This window comes from Labeo rohita, chromosome 23 (genome assembly GCF_022985175.1).
Source record: "Labeo rohita strain BAU-BD-2019 chromosome 23, IGBB_LRoh.1.0, whole genome shotgun sequence".
Taxonomy (NCBI): domain Eukaryota; kingdom Metazoa; phylum Chordata; class Actinopteri; order Cypriniformes; family Cyprinidae; genus Labeo; species Labeo rohita.
This window is the reverse complement of record NC_066891.1, coordinates 20,743,941-20,765,161: the sequence shown is the minus strand read 5'-3', so window position 1 is coordinate 20,765,161 and position 21,221 is coordinate 20,743,941. Positions and strand designations below refer to the sequence as shown.

The following is a 21,221-nucleotide window of genomic DNA, read 5'->3' as shown; positions in this document are numbered from 1 at the left end:
ATTCAGGTCAGTACTAAATAAAAAATAACATGCTTTTTTGTACAATCTGAAATGACACAAACAAGCAACATTTTCCAAAACATCTAAAAGCACTTTATAGCACATCTGAATTATTTTATTGTCTTTAAGACAATACATAAATATACAGTGCATTACAGAAATATTAAAGCCATATATTTGATGCTTGACTTGTAATCACAGAAATCGCCAGCACCAACTCAAGTTTTTAAGCGCCTGCAGGTTTCCTTTAAATTAAAAATGTCAATACAAAAGAGTACTCTCACTGTATCTGCATTGAATATAATCACATTAATTGTCTAGGCAGCACGGTCTACATTAACAACCATTATTGGCTGCAAATAATTTAGCATCAAAATGTATATATGAATGGCAAGTAGTGTATGTCATATGTATGTCCCAATATGTAGTGTGTTTTCAGACATCTTTATCAATTAGTGAAAACAAATTATTTTATCTTTAAGAGAACAGAAAGTGCCCATCAATTATAGATATTAATTAGCAAGTTAATGGTTTGTTTTGAGATTTGATGAGACAATGAACAGTGAAACATGACCACAAAATCCTCAAGCACTAAGAATGGCATGCATCCATTGCTACGGTGCCAAATGTGCCACCTACTCAACTACACAACCTAATCAAACACAGAACAAAGTAAAAACATTGAAAACATTTCCAAATAGCTGCATGTTAATAAAATTCAGCAAAAATTAAACAAAAACTATATATATAAAAACGTTGCTCACCAAACTGACAGAAATAGCAGTATTATCACTTCATACTTCATTACATTTTTATAGTAATCTGCCCGGTCTACCATAAAATTTGATTTTGGGTAACACGATGGCACTTTTTCAGTAGATATGGTCACTTTGTAAATATACAAAACCAGTTGTGTTCTGGCAGGTGTCAAACACACAAGGAGGCACAAGGATTGTTCAAGAAGTTGCTTCTAATTTAAACCAGCGAACCTATTCAAACCTAACATTTCAATACTGACTGAAAATTACATACGTTATGTAACTATTTATGTTAAAAAGTATTAAATGTAATTTAATAATGTATTCAATTTAAAATATAACAAAGCAATAAATATGCAATTGTTTATATCCCAAACATAACATCTTTAAGATAAATTTATGTTTTCTTTTTGTTGGATTACTATTCAGGGATAAAGTCGCTGATTCTTTACCAGATTTGTACTTGGTCTCAAGCCAACAGCAATCACAGTGTAAGAAAAAGTCACAAGAAAAGAGAAGTCTAAAGGGTTCATTCAAGGGTTCAAGTTCAGGATTAAGAACATTGCAAGGTTTTTGGTGATTTAGAAGAATGTTGGATTAAAATTAAAGGAGCTAAAGAATTATTTCTGATGTAATGTGACCAAAGCAAAAGATAAACTGTTGGAGAATTCGGATAAAATAAAGCACAGATCTTTACACAATGTGGCTAAAACTGGTGAATAAAACTGGCTCTGAGAAGAATTACTAAAAATATGGCCTGACAGAAAGAGAAAATTGATTTAATCAGGTTTCTAATGTTAAGACTAAATCTTTTGACACTTGAAACATTTATAAAATATTGAAACATTAACAAAAGGCAGTGAAGAGCATGAAATCACTCCAAACTGAGAAGCTCCACATCGAAGATGAGGGTGGCATTCGGGGGAATAATCCCAGGATGGCCTTTATTACCATAGGCAAAATCAGGCGAACAGGTCAGCTTTGCACGCTGGCCCACGCTCATCTAAAAGTCACACAAATACAAGCATGAATTACGTGAATTTTTTAGACTCACTTCGACTGGATTTGGTAGTGCTTCATTAAGACGTTATTTAACTTTTAAAATAAACTCAAAAAGTATTACATATGATTTTCTGTGTAGACAAAACATCTTCGCATACCTGCGCAATACCTTCCTCCCAGCCACGGATCACTTCCTGTTTACCAATCTTGAACTTAAACGGCTTGTCACGGTCACGGGAAGAGTCGAACTTCCGCCCATCTGTCAGAGACCCTAAAGATTTAAGAGGAAACGGACGAGGCTGAAAAAACAGGAAATGAGGCTAAAGCATCAGATAAATGGGTACTTTATTATTGCTCCACTCTATCATGGATATTTTCTGTCTGTCTAACTCTCTAATAGCAGTAAATTATTGACTTATTATTCAGTTACAAGGTTTGGAAATTAACAAGGGCTTGTGACAAAACTGCCACCAAAATAAACAAAAATGCCTCTTAAATTAAAGACAAAGAGACAAAAATGCCACAGCACAATTAAACAATGTATTACGGCTGTCGCGATTAAGATGAAAAGTATCACTACAATATAAAGAGCAAAAATGTACAGTAATGACTTTAGTTCTAATATTGCAGGTCTATGAGCTCCTGTTTATTTATTTAGTTATTTATTTTTAATTTTTATTTTACAGCTAGCTATAATTTAGATACAATTTTAAACAAACAACAGTTCAGATTAAAGTAATTGGGTAAATTTAGGTATTTGACATTAAAGACAACATAGTATGGTGATTATAATAATAAGGTGATTATAAAAATTGCCCTCGCGAATGTAAAAAAATACCAGTTCTGAAATCAGTTCTCCTCGATGGAAAAGTTCACTTCTGACCCCGTTCACTATGTATAGTAGTGCTGTTAACAATGGTTCTTTCCGACTTGTTGCTATGACGCCATGTGAGTATAAATCAAGTTCACAGGTAAAATATCTAAAATATCTCCCACTCCTCTTCTCATGTAATAAAGAAGTAATGAGATGAAAGCCCTGAAGCACAAGGTGGAAATTAGTTTTGGAGTGCTTCGACTGCCTGAGTCTAATTTCTTCATTATTTATTTTCTCCCTGCTCTATATATTATTTTATATATTTTAGGAGATTAGAGAGAAATGGATCAAATTTAATAAGGATAAATAAAGATGCATGAAAAAATGGGGGGTAGAAAATGAAAATCGACTATAGGTCATGTAATGCAAAGTTCAAAATGGCAGAAATGTGGGCTCTTTTGGCACAATTGCGATTATTATATTAATTCTGCATAAAGTACACGCAGCCTAGATGGCAGGCAGTTTGTAAACTGTAATAATGATTCAACTGTGTGTGATAAACTTTCCGAAATTAAATTAGGTTTCCTACTTAATCATCCAATAATCTACTCGACAGAACAAGATTTCTTGGTTAGTTTGAACGATTAAAAGGCAATCACAACATCCCAGGGGTCGACTCACTCCAGACAGTGATAATCCGTCTATCCGACGCCGCCAACCTAACGATCCAACAAAGACTGAATCACACGAGCGTCTGTAAAATCTGTTCAGTCTCAGCTGTCAGATGAGGATGATGTCTGCGGACAAATGCCCGGGCGTGCAAACAACACACAACTAATAATGCATAATGGCTTTGTCTTCCTCTGCATATTTTACTGTATCTTTACAGCACTCCCAGTCTTCAGATATTTGTACAGTAATTTGTAATACTCAACGTCGGACGTCTGTTTGGAAATATGCATTAACGTTTTTTAATTAAGTCAGCTCAATTAATCCACATAAAGGATAGTCATAAGAATACAACATCAGTACACCCACCAAAAGAAAATCTGAAATTCAACTCACCAACATAATGCACCACAACCGTCTGTCCTTTTTTGGGGAAAGTCCTCCCTGTACAAGCAATGCGAGAGGAACAGAGACAGAGCAATAATATAATGCTGTTAAACGCATGCAACTTATAATAATACGCTACTTTAAATGACAGAAGCCGGATTAGGTTAATTTTACCATCTCCGGGGGTTATGGTCTCGATTTCGACTCCCATTTTGTCCCGTTCGTGTACTGTATGTTTCTGAACAGCCCTTCTGCACACTGTCTCGCTCACAGCTGTTTGCAGGCAGTGAGGAGCGATGCTGTGGGGTCACATGACCGCGGCGAGAAAACTGGGAAAGGTCCAATAGCAGCGCACTAATTTAACATAAATCCTGCTGGTGACAAATGTGACCCGTCCCCTTTGTTATGCCCAGTGAGTGAAGATACAATTAGCATATTGTTTTAAAAAGCAGATAGTGACGTTTTAAATACTATTTTGTAAGTGCAAAAAAGAAAACACTGATGAATCCCTCAGCCTCCAGTTTATGGTGAAGTACCTGTTACATAACATGTTCTCAGCACTCATTTCATCCGTAGTGTAGTAATGTGGGTGACTGGAGTAGCACCCATCCACCTCCCACGCCCCCTCCATGAACAACATGTCAAGTCACCCAACAAATGAAGGACTATTGACCACAAGGGGGAGACGTGCGCAACAGAAGACAATGCACATGCACATATTTACACGTTGTTTATTGATACACTTTTACATCATTGCCATTGTGGAATAAAAGTGCAGTTACAAGCACTTAGACCAGCTGTGTGTATGTTTTCAACGTTATAACAGGGATACTCTCTCCCAGCGTATAGTTTAAAAAAAAAAAAAAAAAGGATAGTTACCAAAATTTAAAATTCTGTCACTGATTACTCTCCTTCATGTCGTTCCAAACCCGTAAGACCTTTGTTCATCTTCGGAACACAAATTAAGATATTCCTGATAAAATCCAAGAGCTTTCTGACCCTACATAAACAGCAACGCAACTGACACATTCACATTAATATACGCCCATGTGACATCAATTGTTCAACCATAATTTTATGAAGCTACAAGAATACTTTTTGTGCACAAAGAAAGCAAAATAACGACTTTATTCAACAATTTCTTCTTTTTTGTGTCAACACCCTGGCGAAAAAAACAGCATATGCTGGTAGTCATGTTTTGATGCTGGGATGCTGGTTAGGTATGTTTTGGTGCTGGTTTAAGGTGGTCCTTTGCTGGTTTATGCTGGTCCGTGAGCAGCAACATGACCAGCTTAAACCAGCAAAGGACACCAGCATCAAAATATACCTAACCAGCATCCCAGCATCAAAACATACCCACCAACATATGCTGTTTTTTTCACCAGGGCACACATTCAAGTACCAGTATGCATGCAGATGCACTGCACCTTGTTTGCAAGCAGAGGAATGCACATGTTTACATCATAGTACTCTCTTGAACACACAGCGGAGACCGGCATGGAAGAGAAGAAATTGTTGAATAAAGTTGTTACAGAATACTTTTTGTGCAGTTGCATTGCTGTCTATACAGGGTCAGAAAGCTCTTGGATTTCAGATTTCAGATTTCAGCTAAATATGTGACCCTGGACCACAAAACCAGTCATAATGTAAATTTCTCGAAATTAAGATTTATACATCATCTGAAAGCTTAATAAATAAGCTTTCTGTTGATGCATGGTTTTTATGACAGGACAATATTTGGTTGAGATACAGCTATTTGAAAATCTCGCACTCTGATGGTGCAAAAAAAATCAAAATACTTTTCAAAAGTAATCCACTAGGATTTTGGATAACGGATTGGATCAAATCTTGAAAATGGGTTTTTCAAAAGAAAAAACAGATTACATAATCGGATTAGATCACGTAATCCAATCTTGGTTTTGATCCGGATCAAACCTTTAGTTTGGGTTTTTCAGAACTTTTTTGTAGGATTTGGATCACTTTGATCCAAAAAATCTGGATTAAACTGATCCCATCAGAAGGGTGGATTCAGCGTGGATTTCATGCCCAAAATGTAATGAAAACTTTAAAAATGTATCAAATAATACTATATTTGGATCATGCAGTATCTTACAAGATATCCTATTTATTCATAAGGTTTTAATTTTATTTGTTCATCCGTCAGGCTACAGTGATTAGGTAGGCTTTAACGTATTCAGCCTTTCAGTATAGGCCTACAGCAAAGTAGAAAGAGTTTGGCCTCATAAAATAATCCCCCAAACAGCTGTCAAAATTGACCAAAAACAATAAATGTTATTCTGTCACTAATTGATATATATATTCATCACAATCGAAAATATTTTTGTTTTTAGAATATTTATTAGTGATGCATGCAATGATTACAGAATAACCAAAAAATGACCAACTGACACGGAACAACTGACTCTGCCCAAACTGCAGCAAACCAAGGCCAGACTTGAGATCCGCCTCCTAAAGGCTACGCTCAGACAAGCTGGTCTCTCCACATCAGATGAGGAAGTCTGAAATTACTGTGGAGTATTTGACATTAAGTCTTTTTTTATTTTTTATTTCAATACATCTATATTTGAAACTTGTTAGAAATATCCTCAATGTACAGTGTTTGTGTTGTAGGTCTCAGATGAGCGGACTGCTGGAAGAGGATGGGGTGGGGTTTTTCTTGTTTTTTGTTTTTTTTAAATGTGTGTGTTTTCATTTCAAATAAAAATAAACTTATATTGACCCCACACTGGCTATTCTACTTGTTGCTCTTTACATATCTATAGTTCTACATTGTGATTTCCTATCCTGTTTGAGCACTGGTTATCCAGATTTGGTGATCCTGAAAAGTTCCTATCCGGATCAGATTGATCCAATCCGATGTTGCTTTGAAAAACTGGCTCAAAAGTAAGATGGATTACGTGATCACGGATCGCAAAAAAAAGGATTACTAAATCCGGATCAATTTTATCCGGATTAAACCTTTTGAAAAAACCGGGCCCAGATGTATTCTGAAGATGAATGAAGGTCTTACGGGTTTGGAATGAATTTTTAGGTGAACTATCCCTTTAATTTCTGAATTACACCCAAAACACTACACATCTCTTGCAAAAGCAAACACTTTTTAACTTTTATAAAAAAAAAAAAAACATATATATATTTTTTTTTTGCATAGTAACTGTACACACAAACATAAAATGATGTATACATGCCAAACTACACATGGTACATATAAGTGCAAAAATAATCTATACACAGTGTGGATGCACATTGATGAGCCACACAGTTCTTGAACAGAACTGAATTAACCCTGCCCTGATAGCACACGGACATCACAGAGACGTCTGCATTTATATCTGCAACATGTACAGGTCCTTTTCAAAAAATTAGCATATTGTGATAAAGTTCATTATTTTCTGTAATGTACTGATAAACATTAGACTTTCATATATTTTAGATTCATTACACACAACTGAAGTAGTTTCAAGCCTTTTATTGTTTTAATATTGATGATTTTGGCATACAGCTCATGAAAACCCAAAATTCCTATCTCAAAAAATTAGCATATTTCATCCGACCAATAAAAGAAAAGTGTTTTTAATACAAAAAAAGTCAACCTTCAAATAATTATGTTCAGTTATGCACTCAATACTTGGTCGGGAATCCTTTTGCAGAAATGACTGCTTCAATGCGGCGTGGCATGGAGGCAATCAGCCTGTGGCACTGCTGAGGTGTTATGGAGGCCCAGGATGCTTCGATAGTGGCCTTAAGCTCATCCAGAGTGTTGGGTCTTGCGTCTCTCAACTTTCTCTTCACAATATCCCACAGATTCTCTATGGGGTTCAGGTCAGGAGAGTTGGCAGGCCAATTGAGCACAGTAATACCATGGTCAGTAAACCATTTACCAGTGGTTTTGGCACTGTGAGCAGGTGCCAGGTCGTGCTGAAAAATGAAATCTTCATCTCCATAAAGCTTTTCAGCAGATGGAAGCATGAAGTGCTCCAAAATCTCCTGATAGCTAGCTGCATTGACCGCAGCTGACATGGCACCCCAGACCATCACTGACTGTGGGTACTTGACACTGGACTTCAGGCATTTTGGCATTTCCCTCTCCCCAGTCTTCCTCCAGACTCTGGCACCTTGATTTCCGAATGACATGCAAAATTTGCTTTCATCCGAAAAAAGTACTTTGGACCACTGAGCAACAGTCCAGTGCTGCTTCTCTGTAGCCCAGGTCAGGCGCTTCTGCCGCTGTTTCTGGTTCAAAAGTGGCTTGACCTGGGGAATGCGGCACCATTGTAGCCCATTTCCTGCACACGCCTGTACACGGTGGCTCTGGATGTTTCTACTCCAGACTCAGTCTACTGCTTCCGCAGGTCCCCAAGGTCTGGAATCGGTCCTTCTCCACAATCTTCCTCAGGGTCCGGTCACCTCTTCTCGTTGTGCAGCGTTTTCTGCCACACTTTTTCCTTCCCACAGACTTCCCACTGAGGTGCCTTGATACAGCACTCTGGGAACAGCCTATTCGTTCAGAAATTTCTTTCTGTGTCTTACCCTCTTGCTTGAGGGTGTCAATGATGGCCTTCTGGACAGCAGTCAGGTCGGCAGTCTTACCCATGATTGCGGTTTTGAGTAATGAACCAGGCTGGGAGTTTTTAAAAGCCTCAGGAATCTTTTGCAGGTGTTTAGAGTTAATTAGTTGATTCAGATGATTAGGTTAATAGCTCGTTTAGAGAACCTTTTCATGATATGCTAATTTTTTGAGATAGGAATTTTGGGTTTTCATGAGCTGTATGCCAAAATCATCAATATTAAAACAATAAAAGGCTTGAAACTACTTCAGTTGTGTGTAATGAATCTAAAATATATGAAAGTCTAATGTTTATCAGTACATTACAGAAAATAATGAACTTTATCACAATATGCTAATTTTTTGAAAAGGACCTGTATATTTACAGTGTTTGCTCATCCGTAATACGTCTACAGGACGTTTCCTATCAAATGTCAAATAGATGTCTATTAGATGTCTTTACGAAATGTATGATTTAGAATATATGTAAAACTGACATCTTACAGACGTCTGTCAGATGTTTGTGCAGGGCAAATGCTTTCCAGATCAAGTGATCTTTAACAGACACCTTGCAGATGTGCTATCTGAGTGACTTATTCTGAGTGACTTGTTAGAGCTGCTTTACATCAGAATTTGTTACTGCTGTATTGTATAAAGCACTATAGAAATATAATTGTATGCATATTTAGTATATATTTACAAAGTACTGTAAATAGAATGGGGTGGAAGGGTGAAAATTTTGTATTTTTTTCAAAACATTGAGTTTTGATTTCTAAGTGATCAAGTTGGGTATATGTTAGGGCTGTCAAATTGATTAATCACGAATCGCATGCAAAATAAGAGTTTGTGTTTACACAATACGTGTGTGCGCTGTGTATATTTGTGTGTATATATAAACATACACACATGCATGTATATATTTAAGAAATATTTATACTCACATATTTAGATATGATTTATATAATACATATATTACATATATTTATTAAATATATATATGTGTATGTGTGTGTATTTATACATATATAACATACACACATAGATTATGTAAACAAACTGTGTGGCATTTAAATAGCAGTTTTTCGCAAATTAAACACAAGAACAGATAATGTGCTTGCAGTTTTGCAGACTTGGTCTGAAGATTCAGTATATGAGTGAATGGTTTCACTGAGTGTGCATTAAACTAGCCTACAACTTTCATTCATTGGTTAATATAAACACTTTTCACACAGCAACACTGGCTTAAAATGGGTTTGAGGAAGGACCGTTTGTCTCTATATGATGTGGAAATTACACATTGCACCTTGAAGTGCACTAACGTTTCTCAATTCTAGCCCCGAGGGCCCCGCAGCACTGCACATTTTCAATGTCTCTTTTATCCATCTCATTAGTAGAGATCTCCCCGACCTGAAATGAGCGTGTATGATTAGTGAGACACTTAAATGAGGTTTGGGTCCCTAGGAGCAGGAATGAAAACTATTCACAATGCACAATGAAAAAGCCTGTACACTGAGATGAAAACAAAAGCACGTTCATGATCAACAGTTCAGCTGTGTTACAAAAGTAGTGATTGCCACTGATTACTTCATAGGCTCAGTTCTTCTTCTCCTTTCAAGCCGGTCTCTGCCCTGTGTACATCAACATAACACACAGTTAATACAGCTATTGCAACTAGTCAACGACCTTATGTAAAACTGGAACACAGTGTGAGAACATGAAGACATCCCTGAACATATGCCATGTATCCAAAAATGGATATAAAGACTTTCATTTCCACAAAGTAAAATAAAACCTGATAAATAAATTAAAATAAACCTGGGCCTTGAGTGTTTAAAAGTCACTTCTGTAATGAAGGAACTTGTGGTAACAGACAAGAAATTAGGAAATGATGACGTGAGCATTCCTTCTGACCCATTATCTTTTTTAAAATTCATTGGAAATGCCACATGACTGAGCTGAATAAACACCATTTGACTGCTCAGGACCTTTAATCTTCTAAGTAAATAGACAGAAACACATACCCTGCTTTTCTTAATGCTTCCTGGATTTTCTGCCGTCGCTTTTCATTGATGGGATAGAAGCCAAAAATCACCAAACTGATGAGTAGCAGGCAGATGGGTACAGGAGCGAAGAGCACCCGCAGTGAGGTTATGACCTCTGGATTGTGTTTACAAGCACCAGGCTTGTATCCTACAAAGCTGAAGAGTTAAGAGTAACATTAAATGAAACATTGTGAAATCACTCAGAAACTTTAGGTTTTGGGGGATTCAAAATGCAACTGAAGGAAGCTCTTACTGTAGTACCAAGGTAGAGACTCCAACAGACATGCCTCCTCCAAATTTGTTGAAGAAAACATAGCAGGAGTAGAACAATGGTTCTAGATCATGACATGATGGGTTCTTGACTTTGAAGTCATCCACTACATCTGGCAACATTGACCTAAAATAAATAAACAACTTGGTTATAGATTCTGACATGTACTGTATATATATTGACTCCCCTGCCACTTTATTAGGTGCGCCTGTTAATGCAAATATCTAATCAGCCCATCACATTTGGGCATGTAGATATGGTCAAGATAATCTGCTGAAGTTCAAACCAAGAATCACAGTGGAGAAGAAAGGAGATTTAAGTGACTCAATGTGGCATTTGTTTTTTGATGCCAGACGGGCAGTGTTAATTTTGACAGCAAATGTTGATTTAGTCTTAGTCTTCTGTTACAGTGTAATGCATTTATTAAGTATTTCTCTAAAATTACCAATGAAATGAATTAAACCACATCTCATATAGAAACAAGAAAATGGCCTTCTTTTAAATTAAATACCAATGGTTATATAGGCTAATTATGCATTCTTTATAACAACCATATTCTTCATTCTTTCAAGCAGACATATTTATTCATATAAATACATTTAGATTCATCTTTATTAGGGCAGATGCAGGGTTGCCAGGTTTTCACAACAAAACCCGCCCAATAGCTACTCAAAACTAGCCCAATCGCATTTCGAGGGGAAGTTCCCCATTAAAAATCGCGCTCAGGGGGATAAAATCCACTTTTTTTGTCGGGGTTCCCCTGGTATATTCGCATTTCAGGGGCTAAATATGACGTTATATATAACCCGCGGCAACAGTGTTGAAGTAGCCCAATTCTGTGGGAAACCTGCAGACTTGACAACAATGGATGCAATGTAGTGATACTCATCTGATATTCTCCCAACTGTTTACTTTCACCTATTGGACAACTTTTTTTTGTCATGGTTCCCCTGGTAAATTCGCATTTCAGGGGCTAAAATTGGGATCGATTCAACCCGCGGACATCAAAAACAGTAGCCCAATTCAGTGGGAAAGCCGCAGACTTGGCAACACTGCATGGATGCAATGTAGTGATACTTGTCTGATATTCTCCCAACTGTTTACTTTCACCTATTGCACAACTTTTTTTGTCACGGTTCCCCTGATAAATTCCTCTGTGTGAGAGGCTCTGCTTCGATGTCTGTGCTCAGAAAACCAGACCGAATTGAGTTCTCTTTTGCGTCATCGAATTTATTCATATGTCTGTCTGCTCTTCTCTTACTCCCAGATACTGACATTTTTTAACGTTTTATTAGACGTGCAGCAAATGTATGCTAGCTTTTGTCCCACCGGACAGCTGTTACAGTTCAAATGTACCCATCTAACCTCCTAACCACACACCAGATTCGTTCTGAATGAATCTCTTCCCAAATCCTCCCTCCCTAACATTTTTGTCTCGTTTTTACTAGTTGAAGAAAATGTCAATAGATTTTCGTCATAGTTTTTGTAATTCAAAACTAATTTTTGTTTAGTTATCATCGACAACACTGCAGACGGGCTAGTTTTTTTAGTTCAGCAGTTTTCAGAAACTGCTTATTTACTGGGATTTTTATACACAGCCGTCTCTAGGGTTTACAGAGAATGGTCAAAAAAAGCGGCAGTTCTGTGGTTGATGCTAGAGGTCAGTCAAGAATTATCAGACTGAAAGGCAACAGTAGCTCAAACAGCACTTGTTACAACTAAGGTATTCAGAAGAACATCTCTGATACGCACAACACGTCAAATCTTGAAGCAGATGGGCTACAGGCCACTGCTGTTGATAAAATATTTTATATATCCTATATAAAACAATTGAAGAAGATACTTTGCATGTTTGTGAAAGATAGATTTCCTCATATGTGAGCTGGGTGCATTTTGAAGGCCTCAAGGCCAAACTAACTAACTGTGTAGGTCTCATGGCCTACATGACTGCGCTTATGAATAGGGCATGCAGAAGCAAGTAGCGGAGATGGGGATGACACTAGATGAGATAGTGTGGAACTACAGGGGTTGGACAATGAAACTGAAACAACTGGTTTTAAACCACAATTAGTATGGTGTTGGACCTCCTTTTGTGGCCAGTACAGCATCATTTTGTTTTGGGAATGACAAAGTCCTGCACAGTAGCCAGAAGGATTTTATGCCATTCCTCTTCCAGAAGAGTGGCCAAGTCACTACGTGATGCTGGTGTAGGAAAACGTTTCCTGACTCGCTCCTCCAAAACACCCCAAAGTGGCTCAATAATATTTGGATCTGATGACGGTGCAGGTCATAGGAGATGTTAAACGTCACTTTTGTAATCATTAAACCACTCTGTCACCAGTCTTGCTGTGTATTGGTGCATTATCATCCTGATACATGGCAACAGGGTTGCCAGGTGTTTTGCTATTGCTACTCAAAACTAGCCCAAAACTAGTTTTGAGAGGGGTCCTCCAGTAAAAATCGAATCCCGGGGAGTAAAAGTCACGTTCTTTGGCGGGGTTCCCCTGTTACATTTCCCATTCCAGGGGCTAAATGTAACGTTACTGGGGTCGTTTCAACCCACGGACATGAAAAACAACCCCCGGCAACAGTGTTAAAGTAGCCGCATACTTGACAACACTGCACAGTACCACCTTCAGAGTACAATGTTTGAACCATTGGGTGCACATAGTCAACCTTCACACTCTGCTCTTACTGGTGGAATGTGCAATCAGTGAAGATTGGCCACCAGGCTGCACAGATATAGCCATGAAGCCTCCAACACTATATTGGCCAGTGTTTCAGTTTCCTTGTGCAACCCCTTTAAGTAATGCGTGTATAACTCATTAAAATCCTGACAGCTCATTACAGTATGCCTTGCAACCTTGGGTACCCAGAAAGTGGTTATCTTCTGATAAACAGTGTTGCAGGTGGTGAAAGAAAGCATTATGAAAACTCGTTATGAAAACAACTGTGGAGAAGTACTGGGGATGGGGATGTACAAAGATAGCATACTGGACACAGAACAATTTAGATGGTAAGCTGGCATCTCAGCTTTGTTGTTTTCATGCAATAAAGTCTAATTTTGACGTCTGAAACTCTGAATATTCTTGCAAGACTTAGAACATTTTCTCCATGACACTGTCAGTTGAGAACAGGAAACTGAGGTTATGCATGGGCTGACCAAAACTGAACAACAGAAGATCTTGTCTGATAAGTCTCAATTTCTGTTGTTATCGAATTTCAGTATGATGTCATTCTGAATTGACCAAACATTATAATGATGAAAATATCTATCTGCCCCTCTGGGTTTGCATAATGTTTCAATAATGCACAAGGAAAACATTAAGTGGAATAAGTGTAGTTGGAGCAAGGGCTTTTACAGTAAAAGAGAGAGTACATGAGAGTTAAATTACCAAGGGAGTAGATAGAGGGCTGCCAGACTCATGCCAGCTAACATGGACATAATAATGAAGGTGGGTAAATTACTTTTCACTATGGATATCACAATTAGAGCTGGGATGTAAACCTGCAGAGAAGAGGAGAAAGCGGGATGAAAAAGTGGAAACTTATCATTAAAAATAAAAAAAGCAATGGCATACTAATGGGCTGCATTTAATATTAATTTTAGAAACAAATATAACTTGTAATAGCAGTCTTACTTACTTTTTCTGTGCAGCCATAAATAACATAAATAAAGAGTGGTGCTCACTGATAGGCCGATGAATATGGTGGTCTTCTTGCCTTTTTTAACTAGTAATGTCTGCCATATTGGGATGGATATTGTAGCTGATGTCTGCACAAGAAAAGATTACATGTCTGTAACTACAAATATAATTCTACATAATTGAAAATTAATGGTATAAATATTTTAAAAATAATTTGTAATATTTGTAAATTTGTAATATATAAAAATTTAATATGTTGTATTTTAATATAATTTAATTATATAATTAAATTAATATAATACAATGTGCTTTATGTTGTAAAATATTAAAACAATAAAAATTAAATTAAAATGTAAAAAATATAATTTATTAATTAATATACTGAAGGAGCCCAGCTACATAAGGTTACACCTATGAAAGTTATTTGTACAGATCAGATCAGGTAGAAATAGCTCCTTCATACAATACAAAACAATGGCTCCCTCACCAGTAATATAAGAACGAGATGCTGGAAATATGCTCCCATATTTGCTGCATGAGTACAGAAGAGGGCGAAATTCCCCTGAGCCATCTGAAACAAATATTCTTATTATGACAACTGTCATATTTTATAAACTGCAAATTTTTACATTCCTAATGTCAAAACTATCATACAGCTGAGCATCTTTATAGACAATTTAAACATGCTCTTTTGGTATTTTGATTTTTAAAGTGCCACTGGATTTTTGAAATCCAGTGCTCTGCACTGTGCGGGTAAATCCATTAGGATACAGTTAGGGTATGTCGAAAAACTCCCATCTTGTTTTCTCCTCCAACTTCAAAATCGTCCTACATCGCTGCAGAAGTACCGACCCAGTGTTTACAAAATGAAAATGCAAGGTGGGTCAATCACCCTTTACAAAAACAAGGTAAAACAGCAATTTTGAAGTTGGAGGAGAAAATGAGATGGGAGTTTTTCGACATAGCCCAACTGTCTTGAGGAGTGCACAGAGCAGGCATGCATATCGCAGAGCCAGACAAGACAAGCATTTGTAGTAAAAAAGTGTATAAATATGACAGATCGTTTCGCTAGATAAGACTCTTATTCCTCAGCTGGGATCGTTTAGAGCCATTTGAAGCTGCATTGAAACTGCATTTTTAACCTTTAGTCCGTTGAGCACCACTGAAGTCCACCATATGGAGCAAAATCCTGTAATGTTTTCCTCAAAAAACTTAATTTCTTTGCAACTGAAGAAAGAAAGACATTAATCTCTTGGATGACATGTGGGTGAGTAAATTATCAGGAAATTTTTATTCTGAAAGTGGAGTAATCCTTAAAAAATTGTCAGTCTCATGTACTCTATAGCATGCAAAATACGTATTTAGCTGTGAGTGTTCGCTCCACGCAGCCTGTATGTCTCTGGCTAACCGGCTAACAGCAATATCTGTTCACTCGCAATTGTCTAGAAATGTGTTGATGAATAGTGAATGCTTGTCATTGTTATTACTTGGAATTATGATAAAGAATAGAGCAATACGTTTCTGCGTTGGTCTAACACATATACTATGGCTGTTTGGGTGTTTAATGTAATGGTGATGGGCGTTCTGTTTCCGACAGTAGACCAATCACAACAGACTGGATCATTGGACCAATCGAAACAGATTAGCGTCACGCAAAGGAGGGGTTGGTAAATATGAATTGTTGAGCGAACCGTAAAGATAAATACAATGAAAGTGTTTTTTGACCTTGCATGCATGTCAACCTGTTGTTGGGGACTCCCAAATAACCAAAATATGAACCTTTCATAATCCATAATAGGGGCACTTTAACAACCAACAAAACACATACATGATGTAAACAGAAAAACTTCTGACCTGGAAGGCTAGTGATGCAAATAGGAAGCCAAAAACAAGCCGCACATATGGAGTGTGTCTCACCACCATCTTCATTCCTGTTAGATAGGAGACGTTTATGCGGTCCAGTTTACTCAGAGGTGCTAAAATGAAAAGTAGACATATGCAAATCATTATATTAGTATAAAAGTCACTGCATTCATTGAATTCAGTCAAATGGCCAAATACACTGCCTGGCCAAAAAATGATGCATTCGTCCTGGCATTGTTTTGACAACCTGATGAAATGTCAGAAAGGTTATTTTTTTTATCAAGAGTTGCATCTCCCAAAATCCTAAAGACTTTCAATGGAGGTAAAGTCAGGACTTTATGGTGGCTAATTCATGCATGAAAATGATTCTTTATGCTTCCTGAACACCTTGTACAATTTGAGCCTGATAAATCTTGGCACTGGCATCCTGTAACATGGCCATGGGGTACATCTTCTGGATGTTTAAAAAATAAAAAGCTACACACTGCTTCAGTTAGGGTTAAAAGAATTGTTGCAAAGCATATAACTTGCCAGAAACATGTTAATCACCACAATAAAGATCCAATCATAAACTCTTGAGCATTTGCTCATTTAAATCCAAACAGCAACTTCTTTTACCAGGCGGTGTATTAATGCATGCGATGCACAATTAGTGAAGACTAAAAGAACATGTGGTAAACAAAACAACAGATTTTCCTTCATGTTAACTCAACATACCCAACTGCTCCTTCACTCCAATAAAAAGGATGAGGCAGCACAGAAAGTACAGCATTCCTAATACTAATGCTCCAATCAGATAGGCTCTTCTCTGTAGAAATGAAAAGACAAATCAGCTAAAACTTTGCAAGATCAATACTTTTAATTTCAAAAGCAACAGCTAAACAAATTCCACTATTAGCATTAATAGGATGTTCTCTGTGTCTCACTGTATTTCGTAGACTTTCAAATGTGTCATCCAGTGAGTTGGAGTGGTTCCCAAAGAACCCAGTCCCTTCCGTGTTGTTCTGTAAACTGCAGGCGCGTGTCCTCTTGGCATGATGCACCCCCACGATCTGACCCTGAATAGCAGCTCCCGCCAGTGTAGCGAACACTTCCATGCCCATTCCTGTAATGTGAGAGGAACAAAGCGCTTGACATTTCTCTTTTGTATAGGAAACAGATCTCAGTTAAGGTTATATCCTATATATCACTACCTCAGAGTTAGAAATAAAAAAAAAGCTGAAGAAAGGATATTTCTTTGCTGGTAAGTGTTATTGTTAACAGAATGCTATTGTTCTCTCTGTCGGTAACACCTTCAACATTTCCTGGCAAACAAGATTTTGTCCAGCCAACATTCTAAGTTTTCTTTTTTTGCTTTTTTAAATCTCGTTCGAATTTCAATTCCTTTTTTTAAATTATTTGAGGCTTTTTTTGCATAGGACAGTATACAGATCAAACAGGAAAGCATGAGGCAGTGAGATAGGCTCAGCAAAGTCCCTTGGGCAAAAGACTGAGAATTACAAAGAAAATCTAGAACATAAGACACATGGCAATTTTGGCAAATACAATGGCAATCTTTCACTTAAAGGGGTAGTTCACTTCCAGAAAAAAAACCTGACAGATAATGTACTCGTTGTTGTCCAAGATGTTTATGTCTTTTCTTTCTTCATTCGTAAAGAAAGTATGTTTTTTGAGGAAAACATTTCAGGAATTATCTCCATATAGTGGACTTCTAGGTGCCTGCTAGTTTGAACTTCCAAAATGCAGTTTAAATTCAGCTTCAAAGGGTTCTAAACGATACCAGCTAAGGAAGAAGGGTCTTATCTAGTGAAACGATCTGTCAGTTTCAAAAAATGTATATACTTTTTAACCTCAAATGCTCGTCTTGTCTAGCTCTGCGATGCACAATGCAGTTAGGGTTTTTTTGAAAAATTCATCCCATCTCATTTTCTCCTCCAACATAAAAATCATCCTACATCATTGCAGAAGTACCGACACTCTGTTTACAACGTGAACAGGCAAAGAAGCTCAAACGCCCTTTACAAAAAAAGGTAAAACAGCAACGTAGGACGATTTTGAAGTTGGAGGAGAAAATGAGATGGGAATTTTTCGACATACCCTAACTGTATCGAGTACGCATTTGCATGGCAGAGCTAGACAAGACGAGCATTTGAGGTTAAAAAATATATACATTTTTATATTTTTCTTAGAAAATGTCCAATAGTTTTGTTAGGTAAGACCCTTCTTCCTCAGCTGGAATTGCATTTTGGAAGTTCAAACTCGTGGGCACCACAGAAGTCCACTATATGGAGAAATATCCTGAAATGTTTTCCTCAAAAAAACATATTTTTTTTACGACTGAATAAAGAAAGATATGAACACCTTGGATGACAAGGGGGTGAGTACATTATATGTACATTTTTGTTCTGGAAGTGAACTACTCGTTGAATCATCTATTAATGTTTGCAGCTATATTTTCTTACTGTAACCAGTGGCTGAATCACGATCCTTCTGATTCCCTCCCAGAAACATGTTTAGGGAAGAATACGGCACATGGTAGCACTGAATGAGATAGAGACAGGAAAAACTGCTTTAGAGTCAGTTATGAATCATGTAACACTTTAAGCAAACAGCTGTCTGAAAACTACAGTGGTGAGTAATATATTTAATTCTGGAGTAAAGTATGCTATCACCATGAAGTGGGCATTATGCTGAATATTTATTCTACTGAATATTATATTCAAAAATAGTTTAATTTAAACATCTCCCTATGCAGGAAATGTCCTTAACAGTCAAACAGCTTTTATTCTAAATCTGTAAAACAGCAGTTAAGTGTGGGCAGAAAATGGTAATAGTGATCTTACACTCATGAAGGTGTCAAACAGACAGCACCATGTGAAGTACCAGCCAAAACTGAAGCCAGAGGACATGGTGTCCTGTGGGGTATACCAGAGCATAACGTATGATAGGACCCCAAGTGGCATTGTGAACACAATCCTACGTAAAAAGCGAAGTTGAGCACAGAGCAGAAATGTGACACGTAATGTTGCAGATTTTGCATTTTCAAAAGAATCAATTTGAATACAATATGGTGCATTTGGTCAAACGGAAATATCTAAATGAGATACTGGGAAGTGTTTCAAATCTGACATAACCAGTACACTCACCAAGGAATAAGCTTGCCAATCCTGGTCCGGCCACTCTTGCTCACGGCATATCCAATCAGAGGATCTGAAATAGCATCCCAAGCTCGACCGAGAAAAAGAATGATGGATGCAGAGAAAGCGCTCATCTATAACAAACACATAGAAGACATTTTTTTAATTCTCCTAAAACTCACTGTGTCTTGTTTTGTAGTATGAAAATGCAGTTACATATACAAAAATGTTCGACGAAGCTGTTAAAGTACACAATATATTAACATTCACAGGACCTTTCACATATTAGTTTCACTTCCTGCATTAACAGTTCAGCTAAATACTGTTGAATGTGGCATGCAAACATGCAAATTCAGGAACAGCTGAGGTGGACCATGGTGGAGCCTCATGCATTTTATAAATGCTCAGCTGTTCTAGGTTTTTAGAATGACAGATCACACAGTAATTTAGAAAAAGCTTGAAACAGCCCTCAAACGGGCCACAAGGAAAGTGATCGCACAGGGTTTGATGCTACAACCTTTCGTTTACCAGCCCCAAATCTTTAACCACTAGGACTACGCGCCTACCTCACCCTCAGAAGGACATCAGAAATCAACGGACAAAAAAAATAAACAATGTGAGCCAATAAGACAAGGAGAAAATGATATCAGGAATATTATTTAAAAAAATGTTTTATTGTTTGTATTAACTATCATATTACAGCAGATTGCATTATATTAAATTCAAAGTGATCACAGAATATCATGTGACATATTTACACAATTAAAAAGCCAACAAATCATAATGTAAGTCATATGTGTATTTTGTATAACTTCATTAAAGAAATAACACTGATATTACTGGTGTGTAGTGCGATTTCCTGGATCACTATTAAAATCAATGGGCGTTGCAGTATTAAAAAACACATTTTACCCTGATATATATACTTTCTTCAAAACTTAAACAAATTAATGTCCATGTATGTAACACTGCCTCTTTGTTCATATAGATTAAATATATTATAGGCATTTGATATATCTATAATGTGGATAAAAGGCTGTTGTGAAAATGAATCGATACAGATGACATAACAATGTTAGAGGTTCTGATCGGCTGCCAGACCACAACTGCTTACCTTCACAACATCCAGTAAAAAGATCTGCATGAAAAAGCCCTTGGCGTTTGCAGTCATTTGGTAAGGCATTCCTCCAACTGCATAGCACAGCTTTCTAGATAAAGGGATGCCAGGAGTTCTCTGCACAAGACCAACACGCATCAACTTTAATATGAACGAATTTGTGACAGATTCTATATTTCAACGTTAACACGAGACATAAAACATTAGTCTGCTCTCACATCCTAACTGTTTTAAATTGGCAACATATTTCATAGTTCCTCTATGCAGAAGAGCTGTCATATAAATCATCAAAACCTACAGTTTACAAAGAATTCTCTATAAAATGTCATACCGGTTGACTGTCGTCATTTTCCGTGGAAAAGATGTTGTCGGCTACTTGCTTGTCTAGTATACTGGCACTATTGTTGGCCATCGTTCTGTTATCGAATAGTTTCCAGTTATAGCGTTCTACAGCCTCTTATAACTTGTTGCGAAGTGGGCGTGGCAGTTCCTCTGCTCTAGTACGAGAGCGTGTGAGGATACACCCAGAACAATTTATTTAACGAGGAAACGTAAAAACTTGATGTGTTCATTCCTTTGTGGAATGTATTGACTCAGGAAATCAGTCTCTGGAAAACCTCATTTTAGGAACAAATTCCATTTTTTTCTTTTATTGCATTTATAAGGGAAAAAATCGCTAAATCTGCTCCTTCAGGCACACAGCCAGTGTTGGGGAGTAAGTAGTAACATGTCACGGAATTACAGTGGAATTAATTAACTGTGGTTAACATTGGCTTTTACACGGAAAAACACACGTAACCTGCCATAGATCCGCGCCTCCGCCCATTCAACAATGCTATTTGCTTTGTGTCTTCCTATATTCAGAAAATGTTGAAATATATCCGTTATTTCCCACTCTGTTCTTGCTTTATAACAACAGCCTTTGCCCAGACACACGTTATATTAAG

The 21,221-nt window shown here is 37.3% G+C and overlaps 2 protein-coding genes across 2 annotated transcripts; both read right to left on the bottom strand.

The window, feature by feature from the left end:
• Positions 1-70: 70 nt before the first annotated feature.
• Positions 71-3,971, bottom strand: fkbp1ab (FKBP prolyl isomerase 1Ab). Its single transcript, XM_051097114.1, has 4 exons — positions 3,805-3,971; positions 3,640-3,687; positions 1,919-2,031; positions 71-1,761 (listed from the first exon to the last, which is right to left on the bottom strand). The coding sequence occupies exons 1-4, from the start codon at positions 3,839-3,841 to the stop codon at positions 1,633-1,635; spliced, it is 327 nt and encodes a 108-aa protein (XP_050953071.1). The 5' UTR covers positions 3,842-3,971; the 3' UTR covers positions 71-1,632.
• A 4,039-nt stretch (positions 3,972-8,010) lies between these two features.
• On the bottom strand, positions 8,011-20,738 carry LOC127154280 (sodium-dependent lysophosphatidylcholine symporter 1). Its single transcript, XM_051095709.1, has 14 exons — positions 20,606-20,738; positions 20,272-20,391; positions 19,167-19,291; positions 18,864-18,996; positions 18,483-18,561; positions 16,947-17,125; positions 16,738-16,828; positions 16,012-16,133; positions 14,645-14,728; positions 14,202-14,285; positions 13,906-14,018; positions 10,493-10,636; positions 10,219-10,395; positions 8,011-9,825 (listed from the first exon to the last, which is right to left on the bottom strand). Exons 1-14 carry the CDS (start codon positions 20,684-20,686, stop codon positions 9,783-9,785), a joined length of 1,575 nt encoding a protein of 524 aa, XP_050951666.1. The 5' UTR covers positions 20,687-20,738; the 3' UTR covers positions 8,011-9,782.
• Between the last annotated feature and the right edge of the window lie 483 nt (positions 20,739-21,221).

Excerpts from the sequence above, each read along its gene's own strand:
- LOC127154280 (XM_051095709.1), bottom strand. The coding sequence starts at position 20,686 with ATGGCCAACAATAGTGCCAGTATACTAGACAAGCAAGTAGCCGACAAC. Across the intron at positions 20,392-20,605 it reads AAAATGACGACAGTCAACCG|AGAACTCCTGGCATCCCTTT; the intron begins GTATGACATTTT and ends GGTCTTGTGCAG. Across the intron at positions 14,729-16,011 it reads TTGCATCACTAGCCTTCCAG|ATGGCTCAGGGGAATTTCGC; the intron begins GTCAGAAGTTTT and ends TATTTGTTTCAG.
- fkbp1ab (XM_051097114.1), bottom strand. The coding sequence starts at position 3,841 with ATGGGAGTCGAAATCGAGACCATAACCCCCGGAGATG. Across the intron at positions 3,688-3,804 it reads GACCATAACCCCCGGAGATG|GGAGGACTTTCCCCAAAAAA; the intron begins GTAAAATTAACC and ends TTGCTTGTACAG. Across the intron at positions 1,762-1,918 it reads GGGAGGAAGGTATTGCGCAG|ATGAGCGTGGGCCAGCGTGC; the intron begins GTATGCGAAGAT and ends TGTGACTTTTAG.